Genomic DNA, 13972 nt, shown 5'->3' on the forward strand with positions numbered 1-13972 from the left:
TTTTGTTTTTGAGTGCAATTATGTAACCAAAAAAATCTACATTTGTAAGTTCAACTTTCATGATAAATAGAAAATTGAAAAATACTATTTTATCGTTTTTACAGTGCAAATATTTGTAATAAAAATAATATAAAGTGAGCACTATACACTTTGTATTCTGTGTTGTAATTGAAATCAATATATTAAAAAATGTAGAAAAACATCCAAAAGTATTTAATAAATGTCCATGGTTTTCTATTGTTTAACAGTGTGATTAATCACCATTAATTTTTGTAATCACAATTAATTTTATTTAGTTAATTGCATGAGTTAATTGCGATTAATTGACAGCCTTAGTATCTAGTCAAGGCATGGTTAAGATCTCTACCTCTCACAAGGGGGAACTGGATTTTGTTCCTTTGGGCCCTGCAGGGCCAGCCCTGCCTCGGGGCAGGTGCTGGAGTCTGTTCTGGCCAACACATCATCAGTAGAGCTGCTCACTAAGTTCCTTTGCAAACCCACTGAAGAGAATGTGGCCACCTGGCTGGCCCGGGTCAACTGACATGTTGTGCGGGTAGGGTGACCAGATGTCCTGATTTTATAGGGACAGTCCCGATTTTTGGGTCTTTTTCTTCTATAGACTCCTATTACCCCCCATCCCCTCTCCCGATTTTTCACAGTTGCTATCTGGTCATCCTATGTGTGGGGCTAGAAAATTGCAGTGTAGATGTTTGGGCTCCAGCTGGAGCCTGGGCTCTGGGACCTACCCCCTTCGCAGGGTCTGGGAGCCTGGATCCCAAATGTTTACACTGCTATTTTTACCCCTGCGGCATGATCCCTGTGAGTCAGTTGACTGCGGGGTAAATCCTCAGGAACCTGGCACAGCAGAGCTTTCTCCCTTTGCCATCCTGGACTGGCACTTTGAGTGCACGCACTCTGGGAGAGCGCAGGCATCGCTGGATGTCCTGGTCGTTGTGGGGCATGCAGCTCCTCTGGGCCTAGCAAGGCAGGGGACGTGTGCCACGGTGGCTGGCTGGTTCATGAGAGCCAGGCCTGAGCTTAGCAAACAAACACAGATGCCCTGATGAACTAGAGAAGCACCTAGAGCAGTTGTGACCAGTGGCAGGATTTCACTTGCCTCTCAGCTGGCATAGCCAGGGATGTTGCAGGTCTACTCCAGCCTTAAGGCTGTGGTCAAAGTGCAGAATACTGCAGCGTCTATGGGTAAATCGTGGTTTTACAATACCATGTGCAGCCTGACTCAATAGTTATTCACCATGTCTCCAATTACAGTTGCTCTGGGCCGTAACTTGCTAATTGTTTCATTGCTGTCTCCTGCTGCAGAGACGTAGCCCTTAGCATCACGGCGCTGTCGTTTAACCTGTGGTTCACAAAGCTGTACAGTAAGGACTTCAGGCTGGTGAGTACGAGGAGCCGTGACCGGGATGCTAATGAACCGCTGTCCCGTAAGTGATGACACAGCTTTCAAAGAGACTTTCCTCTCTCCTAGAATCTGGAGATTTCTGAACAGCTTCTGTACATGCTCAGCAAATCGGTGAAACTGGAGGAGCTGGTGCTGGAAAACGCCGGGTTAAAATTGTAAGGAAAGGGAACGTGTACATGTGCTGTCTCTTTTAAAGGATTCTGGGTAGCATTATAAAAGCCTGCACAGGTGGTAGCTTGCTGCATGTTCTCACCGGCTGTTCTCTGCCTCGTCCATTGTCGGCAGGTAGAATAGCAGAAATGCAAGGCTGATGCTGAATTATTGTCTGCATATTAAATTATCAACTGATGCTAAATCAGCTGCCCTTGGCTTCTGGTCACCTTTTAAGGCAGGGGAGGGCAAACTACAGCCCGCAGGCTGGATCCGGCCCATCAGGGCTTTCAGTCCGGTCCCCAGGATTGCCAGCCCCGAGCGCAGCGGGGCTAAGACAGGCTCCCTGCCTGCCCTGGCCCCGCATCACTCCCTGAAGTGGGTGGCACCATGTCCCTGCAGTCCCTGGGGGACAGGGGGAGCAGATGGCTCCGGGTGCTGCCCTTGCCAGCAGGCACCACCCCCTGAAGCTCCCATTGGCCGGGAATGGGGAACTATGGCCAGTGGGACTGGGAGCATCAGTGGTGGTACCTGCAGGCAAGGGCAGCATGCAGCAGAGCCGCCTGCCACTCCCCACTCCCAGGAGCCACTTCTGGACATGCTGGCCACTTATGGGAGTGGCATGGGGCCAGGGCAGGCAGGGAGCCTCGCTGCGCGCCACTGCCATCCTGGAGCCACTTGAGGTAAGTGGTGCCAGACCGGAGCCCGCACCCTGAACCCCTCCGGCACCCTGCACACCAACCCGCTGCCCTGAGCCCCTACCGCACTCTGCACCCTTCCTGCACCCCAACCCCCTGCCCTGAACACCCTGCCACACCCTTCCTGCACCTCACTTCCCTGCACTGAGCCCCCTCCTGTACTCTGCACCCTTCCTGTACCCCAACCCCCTGCCCTCAGCACCCTGCCACATCCCTCCTGAACCCCACACCCCTCCTGCACCCCAACTTCCTGCACTGAGCCCACTCCTGCACTCTGCACCCTTCCTGCACCCCAACCCCCTGCCCTCAGCACCCTGCCACACCCCTCCTGCACCCCAACTCCCTGCCCTCAGCACCCTGCCATGCCCCTCTTGCACCCCACCTCCCTGCTCTGAGCCCCCTCCTGCACCCCACACCCCTCCTGCACCCCAACCCCTTGCCCTGAGCCCCTTCCTGCACACTGCATCCCCTCCCGCACCCCCCACTCCTTCCCTTCCGCACCCCAACCCCCTACCCCAGCCCTACACTCATGGCCATGTATGCAATTTCCCCACCCAAATGTGGCCCTCAGGCCAAAAAGTTTGCCCACCCCTGTTTTAAGGGGATGAATTTAAATATCCAAAAACTGGGAGAGGGAAAAAAAATTCTCGTAATAGAGTAACAGTAACTTGCACCGTAGGCACGGATGATGGCTAGATTGTTGTTATAGCTGGGAATTCCAGAGGTACCCAGAGCCAAAAAAAATCCATGGGATTAGTGATTCAGGAGCGTACATCCCATTTTGAAAAGCTATGTATGTGCTTTGGGTAATGTAAGCTCAGCTGTGTGTTTGGATTCATCCAGAGGGCCGCTTCACATTGGGAAGTGCTTATGGATGTGCCAGTGTATGGCCTATGAACGCAGATGTCTTTGCTGGGTTCCTGCTGCTGAGCGTTTAAATTTGCAGCCCTGGTTTTGCAGTAATGTATTTGTTTAACTATAATTTTCAGATGAGAGAGAAACTACCCGTTCCTTGCAGGATTCCCCTCTGCATGATGCAACCAGACTCTGAAGTTCACCCCAGCAGGGAATGGCTAGGCAGGGGAATTTCACACCTCTGCTACTCTTTGGCTGGAGACAACTTCCTGCTGTGTTACAGGAGAACTGCAGCCAGCGTGGCAGAGAAGTGCCCCCTCTGGCAGTGCACGGCTGAGCCTGACTGTGACCAGAGCCGTGGCTGGGATGGTGGCATTGCTGAGAGAGCTGGCTGCTACCTTTGCTGCAGGTGTAGCACAAGCGATCGCTCAGCACCCTAGGGACCGATAGGTGTAATGCATCCGGCCCCCACCGCTTAGTGCCTCTCCTCCTCCACCCCAGCCTGGCACTGCCCCAGAGGCACAATGTGACTCTAGCGCTATTTCCCTGTGACGGGTTGTGAGATGGTTGGTGCCTGGCACCTGGGTGCCTGGCCGTGTTGGGAATACACCAATGCTGGATGTGTTGTAAAGTGAGATCCGTTCCCTTGCAGTGAATTTGCCCAGAGGATGGCCCAGGCGTTAAGAGGAAACCCGGACTCGGCTCTAAGCACCATCAGTCTGGCTGGCAACCAACTGGAGGACAAAGGTACCTCACGCTCCTGTCCCAACAGATATGGCCCCTTCAGAGTGTCCTAGCAGCTTCTGACAGTCCTGATTTTCTTCTTCTTGTGACTGTGGACTCCTTTCAAAACGGCCTTTTTAGCCTTCAGAGCCTTGGATTTTGCCTCTGTCTTAGTGGGGACAGCCTCCTTCTTCGCCTTCTGGTAGTGACGTGAGTGGCGCTTTGGGCTAGCCACCTGAGTCCAAGCCCACCTGACCCTCCTGGATCTGAGCTCGGGGGCTAGCTAGCCTGAGCCGCCACCTGCCATAGCACCTGCTCCGCTGTTTGTAGCACACTAGCTCAAGCGAAGCCAGCCCAGGTCTGCCTAGCCAGGCTGGAGGCTCGCTTCCAACTGCAGTGTAGCATACCCTGAGCGGCCATGCCGGCATAGGCTCTGCAGTGGAGACATGGCCTTACTCCTGGACCTGAAGTGCCTGGGAGTCGCACGACACCCAGGCCAAAGTGTTTGCAGAATCGATCCTTCTCTCACAGGCAGAGGCAATGTTTGGGGAGGCCACGTGAGGTCATGTGCCCCCCCCAGATTTCTGCCAGGGTTTGCGTGCCTTGCTCCCTCCCTGTGTGGCAGCTCCTGGGGCTGGTGAGCTGCAAGCTGTGGCTGCAAGGAGAGACGGCAGCAAACAGCTGGCAGTTGCAGGGAGAGGCTGCTGAGGATAAGGGTGGAGTGTGACTCACACTTTAAATTGTGCCCCCCCCATCAGCAGGTACCAGTTGTCTCAGCTTACGGGCACCTTGGGATGGGGACTTGTGGCATCGGGTTCGTTTGACAGAGGCGGAAGCATGCAGCCGATGGCTGACAAGCAATGATACTCCATGGCCGTGGGTGCAATGGTTGAGCCCTCTGTCGCCTGTCTGCTCTCTCCTTAGGGATAACTGCATTCAGCCAGCACATTGAGAAATGCACCAAGGGCCTGCGCAGCCTGAACTTCTCTAGGACCTCGCTGACCTCCAAAGGTATATGTAGATATAGATCTATAGAACCATAGACCTGGAAGGGACCTCGAGGGTCATCTAGTCCAGTCCCCTGCACTCATGGCAGGACTAATTATCTAGACCATCCCTGACCGCTGTTTGTCCAGCCTGCTCTTAAAAATCCCCAATGCTGGAGATTCCATCACCTTCCTAGGCAATTTAATCCAGTGCTTAACCACCCTGACAGTTAGGAAGTTTTTCCTAATGTCCAACCTAAACCACCCTTGCTGCAATTTAAGCCCGTTGCTTCTTGTCCTATCTTCAAAGGTTAAGAACAATTTTTCTTCCCCCTCCTTGTAAAAACCTTTATGCACTTGAAAACTATCATGTCCCCTCCCAGTCTTCTCTTCTCCACAGGAAACAAACCCAATTTTTGCAATCTTCCCTCATAAGTCATGTTTTCTAGCCTTTCTCATTTTTGTTTTCTTCCCTGGACTTCCTTCAATTGGTTCCACATCTTTCAGACATGTGGCCCCAGACTGGACACAATCTTCAGCTGAGTCCTAATCATGTGTGGAGTGAGTGGAAGAATTACTTTCTCATAGTCTGGCTTACAACACTCCTTGCTAATACAATTCCAGAATAATGTTTTGCTTCTTTTTTGCAACAGTGTTACACTGTGACTCATATTTAGCTGTGATCAATATGACCCCGATTCCTCTTCCGCAGTCTCCTTCCTAGGCAGTCATTTCCCATTTGTTGTGTTTGCAACTTATTGTTCCTTCCTAACTGGAGTAATTTGATTTGTTCCTTATTGAATTTCATCCTATTTACTTGAGACCATTTTTCTCCAGTTTTGTCCAGATCATTTTGAATTTTAATCCTATCCTCCAAAGCACCTGCAACTCTCCCAGCTTGGTATCGTTCGCAAACTTTATATGTGTACTCTCTATGCCATTATCTAAATCATTGATGAAGATATTGAAGAGAACTGGACCCAGAACCAATCCCTGTGGGACCCCACTTGTTATGCCCTTCCAGCATGACTGTGAACCACTGATAACTACTCTCTGGGAACGATTTTCCAACCAGTTTTGCACCCACCTTACAGTAGCTCCATCTAGGTTATATTTCTCTAGTTTATTTATGAGAAAGTCATGCGAGTCAGTATCAAAAGCCTTACTAAAGTCAAGATATACCACATCGCCTGCTTCCCCCCTATCCACAAGGCTTGTTACCCTGTCAAAGAAAGCTATCAGGTTGGTTTGACATGATTAGTTCTTTACAAATCCATGCTGACTGTTACTTATCACCTCATTATCCTCTAGGTGTTTGCAAATTGATTTCTTAATGATTTGCTCCATTATCTTGCCAGGTACAGAAGTTAAGTTGACTAGTCTGTAATTCCCCAGGTTGTCCTTATTTCCCTTTTTTATAGATGGACACTAGATTTGCCCTTTTCCAGTTTTCTGAAATGTGTCCCGTCTTCCATGACTTTTCAAAGATAATCGTTAATGGCTCAGATATCTCCTCAGTCAGCTCCTTGAGTATCCTAGGATGAATTCCATCAGGCCCTGGTGATTTGAAGACATCTAACTTGTCTAAGTAATTTTTAACTTTTCCTCCCCTATTTTAGACTCTGATCCTACCACATTTTCACTGGCATTTGCTATGTTAGACATCCCATCACCTCCAACCTTCTTGGTGAAAACCGAAACAAAGACGTCATTAAGCACCTCATCCTCTATTATTGTTCCCCCCACACCCCGTCATGGAGTAACGGGCCTGCTCTGTCCTTGGTCTTCCTCTTGCTTCTAATGTATTTGTAGAATGTTTTCTTGTTACCTTTTATGTCTCTAGCTAGTCTGATCTCGTTTTGTGCCTTGGCCTTTCTAATTTTGTCCCAACATACTTGTGTTATTTGTTTATATTCATCCGTTCTAATTTGACTGAGTTTCCACTTTTTGTAGGACTCTTTTTTGAGTTTTAGATCACTGAAAATCTCCTGGGTAAGCCAGGGTTTTCTCTTGCCATACTTCCTATCTTTCCTATGCAGTGGGATAGTTTGCTGTTGTGCCCTCAATAATGTTTCTTTGAAAAACTCCTCGCTGCCTTTGGGACTCTTTACAGGAGCCAGAGGGCTCCAGGCTAGCACAGGCAACCTTCCCACAAGAGTGTAAAAGGGGGTGGCGGGGCTGCCCTGGCCTGCATGTCCTCTGGAGCCCCCATGCTGGGCCTCAGGCCTCTTTGAGCAACAGCCCAGTCTAGCCCTGACTGTGGAATGACTGCTTTCGGTCCTGAGATGGCTCTGCTCCCTCGTGGCTTGGGCGCTGTCCATGGGCATGTGCAGGGGGCCCCTTTTCAAAGTCAGGTGTCCAAAGGGCTCTGCTGGGTGCTCTGGACATGATGTGGGAGGGCTGGTTCTTGGAGTCCTGGGGGCTCCCAGAGGGGTTTAAGGAGAGAATTCCGGTGTGGGATGGTCCCTCTTCACCTGCCATCTCTGGGTGGTTTGAACCAAGCAGGGCTCTGGGATTGCAGGGTTTCTAATATGACAATGTCCTTCTCTGCTCTGCGTCCGCTCTTGGGTCCCCAGCATGCTCACCAGCTTCTCCTCCCTTCCCTCGGGCAGGAGCGAGCACTTTATGCCAGTCCCTTGTGTCTAATGGAATCTTCAGCACCTCACTTCAGCACCTGGATCTCTCGGGGAATCCTGGCATCCTTGCCACGGACGATGCCAGCGTATGTATGAATAGCTCCCAGCAGGTGGGAAGGGCCAAGCCAGAGAAACGCAACTAAAACCTAATCCATGTGTACAGTGAGCTGAGATGTGTCTCTTCTCTCTCGCCCTTGCTCCGTTAATGGGAGGCTGCCGCGCAGGCATACCTGCTAGGGTTGGGCTGAAAGTAGCCGAGACCACATGGCAGCACAGGTCAGGGTGGGGCTTGCTGCATGTGGATGTGAACTCAGATTTCTAGCTTGCCCCGGGTCCATGCTGCTCTTGGTCCTCAAGCTAGCTAGATGTGCCTGCCCGAGCTGCAGTCACACCTCTGACTGGAGCGGAGACTCTCTTTCTAGCGGGTCTTGCATTTTCTGGAGGTTTAATGGTTTAGGTCAGAAGAATCTGGCCATCAGCTGGATCTGTTGTTGGGGCTTGGTCAGATTTTTGGGCTGCTCCCTTTGTCATTTGGTGCCAAAATGTTCAGAGGGGACTATTGGTTTTTGGGTGCCCAGTTGAGACCCTGTGGACCCTATGCCCAGCCCCCACAGCTCCTGTGGACTCCTGTGGGAAGTCAGTGTTTTCAAAAGCCCCCAAATCAGAGGCCATTCTTGGCAAATCTATTGCAGGTCACTTTGGCCAAGCTGCCAACTCCATTTCAGCTTCCCCTGGCCTGGCACTGCTGCCCAGGGGAAGGAGCTGATTGGGGAGGAGGAGGTGCCTGTGGGAAGGAGGGTCTGGGCTCACCCCCAGGCTGGTTTGTTTCCTTCTCCACTTTCTTGAGCTGAACATTAACCCTGCTAAACCCAAGGAGAAAGGCTCGCTCCTGATCCCAGGAAGGAATGTCCTGCATTCGGCCTCCAGTGCAAGGAGACACTACCTCCAGAAAAACCCTTCCAGCGGACCCTTAAATCCACATCTTCTGTCCCCACAGAGCTTGCACAGCTTCCTCAGCCACGCAAACTCGGTGTCTCACCTTAACCTGGCCGGCACAGACTGCGCTTTGGATGCAGTAAGTAGCAAGGGGCTGTTCTCCACTCAACTGTGCCGAAGTGGCCAGCTCCTGAGACCTTCCTTCTTGCCATCTGCGTCACTCCAGCCCCTGCTGTGTGCCTGGCCCTGCAACTGGAGTCACTTTGCAGGTTGTGCAGCCCAAGAGGCAGACAAGTATATTTCTGTCTCCCAGGGCTCCCATTCCCGGGTCTCTGTCCTCTTTAGGCAGAGGCAATTGAGCTGCTGGTGCCTGCAGAACTCCCAGGCCTGGCTTAGCTCCAGCTGAGGCAGAAATGTACTACAAGTCTCATGCATTATTGATCAGGAATGAATGGATGCAGCAGGTGCTGCAGCTTTGGATGTAAATCTTGGCCCTAGCATGCAGGGTTGGAACAGCCTCGGCACTGTAATTTATGTCTGGACCTTAAATTACATCAGATGTTGGTGCTTTGGGATTGCTCACTCCACCGAAGTTATGCTTCCAGATGAGTCTTCCAGCTCCTTGCATTTCCCTCGCTGTCACTGCTGCATGCAGGTCTAGTTATTTACCTTGGAAAGTGGGGAGCATCGTAAAATGCTGTTTTGCTCTGGAAAGTGGGTCTCTGTGATCAGCCGGTGTGCTTATTTGAATAGCCAGACTCCTTTGGGGACTCAGTCAGCTGGTCCCATGTGCCTGCCTTCTGCAGGCCAAAACACACCTTGTGGGACCCCTGCTACGCCACTGCCTCCAGCTGCAGTGCACATTGCAGCTGCTAGGTGCATGCAGTCTGGTTTTCAGTGGGAGTCACAGGTGCTGACATCTCAGAAAATCAAACCGTTAATCACCCATTCTGTGGCTGGCTAAGAGGGATTCGGACTCTGGCTCCCTCTCCCTGGGCTGGGCCGGCCCTGCACAGCCCATGGGAGTCGCTCGAGTTGCCAGTTCTGCCTCGAGACGCACAGGGAGCCATTTTGGACACTCAGTCACTTTCTATAGCAGAGCCGCATGTCCTAGCACAACTGTGTCAGACAACATGACCAGTAGATTGCAGAGGGTTAGTGACAAGAGGAAGGCCGGCCCAGTGGTGAGAGCCCTAGTCTGGGACTTGGACAACCTGTCTCAATTCCCTCCCTTGCCCCAGCCTTCACCTTGGCTCTGTGCCTCTATTTCCCCCTGTATGCAGTGGGGGTAGTAGTCCTGCCTTACCTCATGGGGGGTGCTCTGATACTGTGGTGATGGAGGAGGGCATATAAATTGCTTGGCTGGATGCATAGAAACTGCACACGGCCAGGCCTAGTGGTCAGGTTCCTTATCGCCCATCTGCGGTGTGTGCTGGGGGCTGTCCAGTGCCCAGAGGCAGCCTCAGCCCCCATGCCATGACAGCAAGTCTTGTGCCCAGTGAGCAGTGGATGGGTCTCTGAGTCGGGTGAGGGGGGAGCTCAGTTCTGCCAAGGCTGCTGCAGCATTTCCACCTTTGGAGAGTTAGCCCTCCTGGCCTTTGTGGGAGGAATCGTCTGGGTGGAGAGGGAGGGAGACTTGCTTTGTGTGGGAGAAATGACTGAGGAGGGAGAGGGATGGCCAGGGGGAAACTGGAAAGGGTATTGGGAAGCTAGGTGGCCTTTCCTGGCGTCCCCACTGAAGGGGGAGTGGCAGGAGTTGCTGGGGAGGTAGTGTGGTCAGGGTGGGGAGGGCAGCTCCCAGCTGTGCATGGTGCCTGCCAGTAGGGGGCGTGGTCCCAGAAGCATGAGGGCGGGGGAAGCTCAGGCCGTCCTGGGGGATGGGGGGGGCAGGTCCCCCCAGACCTGCTTTTCCCGAAGCAGGAGAGGGGTTGTGTCTAGTGTGGGGAGGAGCGCTCGTGGCCCGTGGAGCTATGCTGGCCCTGGCCTGGCCTGTTGGTCTGATACGCTTCTCATTTCCATTGCAAGCTGTTCGGAGCATTGGCCATCGGCTGCTGTGCCAATCTCGCCCACCTGGATCTCTCCAAGAACGTGTACTCACACAGGTAAGGCTCAGATTCACTCCCTTTGTCGTCCGTGTCTAGCGAAGTCTGGCCCGGGGATTCCCTGTGTGTCTGTCTGCTGGAAGCCATCGCGTCTCTGGCTGGCTGCAGTTCCCAGGAGCTGCCCGGTGCAGTGACCGCGACCTCATGGAACAGTTAACACCCCATGGGTGAACTGCCCTTCCAGGCCGCTGTGGCCCTGCTTAGTAACACGTTTGAAAATAGCAGAGGTACATAAATCCCATCCTCCCTCTGTGTGTGCACGGTAGCATGTGATCCTGGGAGCAGAAATAACGTGCTAATGGGTGCAGCAACATGGCTGAATTCAGTTTAGCTTGAACCTCTTCCTGAGCAATTTAAGCCAAACCAAAATCAGCCTGGCTTAAACTGAAATAAAAGTGTCCACACAGCCTTTTTGCATCGGCGTTAACTAAATGGGTTTACACTCACCCCTTAAATTAAGCTGGTGATGCTTCCTCCTGAAGAGCAGCCTGTAGGTTGCAAGTCCTTTGGGGGCCAGACCCCTAGGAACGCGCTGTGGGAAGAGCAACGTGTGGGATGGGAACGCAAAGGAGCATTGTTCACGTTATTTTTGATGGCCATCAAGGGGAATTTCAAAAAGAATTTACTGTTGCATTTTTCCATATTCTGGTTTGACTTTTATTCCCCCCGGCCCCGCTGCCGCTGGCACCTGTTTGTGTTAGAGGGCAGCTTCTCTTGTAGTATTGACCTCATTTGTGCCTCAGGCGCTGGAGGCTTTCATGCCAGGCTTAGTGTCGCAGCAGGTGTGGTTTTGGGCTGGCCGGTGGGAGACGTTGGTTCATTTTTTACCTGCGCTTCCCACCCCCTGTGTACGCTGCCCTTTGTAGACAGGAAAACTTCCCTCCCTATAAAGGTTTGTGCCCTTTTCAGCTTCCTCATGATAGCTCCATTTTCTCATGGGTTTTTTACTCTTAGAACTATCCTGAATATCAAATCTTGTTTGTCTTTGCTGGAGGGCTGACCAGAGAACTGGGGTGGGATCTCTTTCAGCCCAAAAATGAAGTGACTGGTTTGTTTGAACATTTCACAAAGAGATTTTTCCTCCCAACTGTTCCATGGGCTTTTTAGTTCAATAGATATTAGCAAAAGCGAGCAGAAAACAAAAAGCTCCACTGATCCGACTCAGTTTCCCTGCCCTGCTCAATTGCTCTGCCTTTACTTAGAATCAGAGAATCTCAGGGTTGGAAGGGACCTCAGGAGGTATCTAGTGCAACCCCCTGCTCAAAGCAGGACCAACACCAACTAAATCATCCCAGCCAGGGCTTTGTCAAGCTGAGCCTTAAAAACCTCTAAAGAAAGAGATTCCACCATCTCCCTAGGGAACCCATTCCAGTGCTTCACCACCCTCCTAGTGAAATAGTGTTTCCTAATATCCAGCCTAAAACTCCCCCACTGCAACTTGAGACCATTACTCCTTGTTCTGTCATCTGCCATGACTGAGAACAGCCAAGCTCCATCCTCTTTGGAACCCCCCTTCAGGTAGTTGAAGTCTGCTAACAAATCCCCCCTCACTCTTCTCTTCTGTAGACTAAACAATCCCAGTTCCCTCAGCCTCTCCTCGTAAGCCATGTGCCCCAGCCCCCTAATCGTTTTCATACCCCTCTGCTGGACTCTTTCCAATTTGTCCACATCCCTTCTGTAATGAGGGGACCAAAACTGGACACAATACTCCAGTTGTGGCCCCACCAGTGCCGAATAGAGGGGAATAATCACTTCTCTAGCTCTGCGGGCAGCAGTGCTGACTGGAGCCACCAGGGTCCCTTTTCGACTGGGTGTTCTGGTCCAAAATTGGACACCTGGCAACCCTACCTCCAAACTGATGGACTCCATGCTTTGGGGCTGGGCGTGCAGGTCGTGTTACCGCCGACAGAGGGCACGGCTGAGTTGGGGTTAATTGAAATGATAAAAAGAGGGGCTGAGATGATATGCTCTTCTGCTCATTTTAGAAAGCTGAGAGATGTCCCTCCGGCCATCAAACTGTTCTTCAGCAAGGCGGCTGCCCTCCGATACGTCAGCCTGGCGTGTATCAAGCTACCGCCAGAGGCTGTAAGGTAAGGGGCCTGTTTCCCAGTGTGATTAGGGACAGAACTGCACGGGCTCAGACCCCACAACTGAGGACAGATTTACAGCAGTGACCAGCCTCCACCATCTCAGCCCTGGTGATGCTCGGCCTGTACCGTGCAAACAAACAGAGGTGCGAATAGCAAGGTCCTCTAGAGGGCGCCTCCTGGTTGCTGGAGCTGCATGCATGTATGTGCACAGTGGGTAGGAAAATGAGAGCTGAGGGTGTCCTGGGGAGTCTTAGAGGATTAAACTGCTGCGGTTTGCAGTCGAGGGGTGCGTAGGATCTGAGTAATTTGGGCTGGGGATAGCCTGCTTGAAACCACAGACAGAGGGGCTTAGCTCACAACAGGCTATTGATTTAGTAAATCCCTATTTATTAAGCCCAGCTAATACATCTAGCAGCCTCCTCTGGACATCCAAGTGCATGCTCCCCCTGCTTTCAGCCTGATTCACCAATCCCTACCATTCAGCACTGCCAGCCCTTTCCCCAGCTCCTTCAGTCCCGCTGGGAACCAGGGCGAGTGAGTGCGCGCGAGACGAAGGAACAGAACTGTACTGGTGTCAAGTGGCAGCATGACCCCCAGACGGGAGCAGTGCCAGAGACTCCCTGGAGGCCAGCAGGGCCATTGCAGGTGCTGTGGATTCGCTGCAGAAGGCACTCAGGCATCATGCTTGTGGATGGCAAGGGAGAACCTCGGGTAGGTAGGGCGGCTGGTGGGACGCACCTTTGGCTCTCCTAGCACCCCGCAGTGTTCTAGAGGGGCTGCAAGGTCAGGCAGCAAGAGCCAGGGCTCTTCTACCCCCAGCTGCCCTGAGGACAGGTTGAGTGAGAGGGGAGTCACTGACTGTTCCCAGTGGTATTCCCGGGGGGAGGCTGGCAGCATATCCAGCTCCCTCTGCCTGATGAGAGGAGAGCGCTGGGTTCACGACCGCTCTAAACGCCAGTTACTTTCTGGTTCTTTGCAGGGCCTTGCTGCAGGGGTTAGCATATAACTCTCAGATCAGTGACCTGCACCTGGACCTCAGTAGCTGCGAGGTGAGGACGTGGCATGTGACCCAGTAAAGCAGAGCGACAGCTGAGTTCCAGCTAAACCTCGACGCTGCATCTGAGCCCAGCAGCCCCGGGTGAAGAACTCCCGGGGCCGGGCAGTAAGTGCAGCTCACCCACCAGAGCACAGAGGCTGGGCAGAGCAGTAGGACTTCATGGAGTTGCACAGCCTTCCACGAGGTGGAATTTTTGGCCCATTATCTAGTAGTTTAATTGCTACGCGGATGTTATGATCTAGGCATTTACAAGGAGTGCCTGGGCAGAAGCCAAGCCAGGGGAGAGAGCATCATCCTGTGTAAGCCCTCCGACATG

General features: G+C 52.3%; 1 protein-coding gene across 2 annotated transcripts in view; it reads left to right on the forward strand.

Annotated features, from left to right (window-relative positions):
• Window positions 1-13972, forward strand: part of CARMIL2 (capping protein regulator and myosin 1 linker 2) — a 123930-nt gene that overhangs the window by 28473 nt on the left and 81485 nt on the right. For both annotated transcript variants that reach the window (XM_075061316.1, XM_075061315.1), the window contains exons 9-17: window positions 1324-1399; window positions 1490-1578; window positions 3779-3873; window positions 4774-4860; window positions 7448-7557; window positions 8469-8546; window positions 10433-10509; window positions 12495-12599; window positions 13579-13648. In XM_075061316.1, coding sequence (XP_074917417.1) covers window positions 1324-1399; window positions 1490-1578; window positions 3779-3873; window positions 4774-4860; window positions 7448-7557; window positions 8469-8546; window positions 10433-10509; window positions 12495-12599; window positions 13579-13648 — 787 coding nt within the window. The remainder of the gene's footprint in view (window positions 1-1323; window positions 1400-1489; window positions 1579-3778; window positions 3874-4773; window positions 4861-7447; window positions 7558-8468; window positions 8547-10432; window positions 10510-12494; window positions 12600-13578; window positions 13649-13972) is intronic.

This window comes from Chelonoidis abingdonii, unplaced genomic scaffold, assembly GCF_003597395.2.
Source record: "Chelonoidis abingdonii isolate Lonesome George unplaced genomic scaffold, CheloAbing_2.0 scaffold0006, whole genome shotgun sequence".
NCBI classification, from domain to species: Eukaryota; Metazoa; Chordata; order Testudines; family Testudinidae; genus Chelonoidis; species Chelonoidis abingdonii.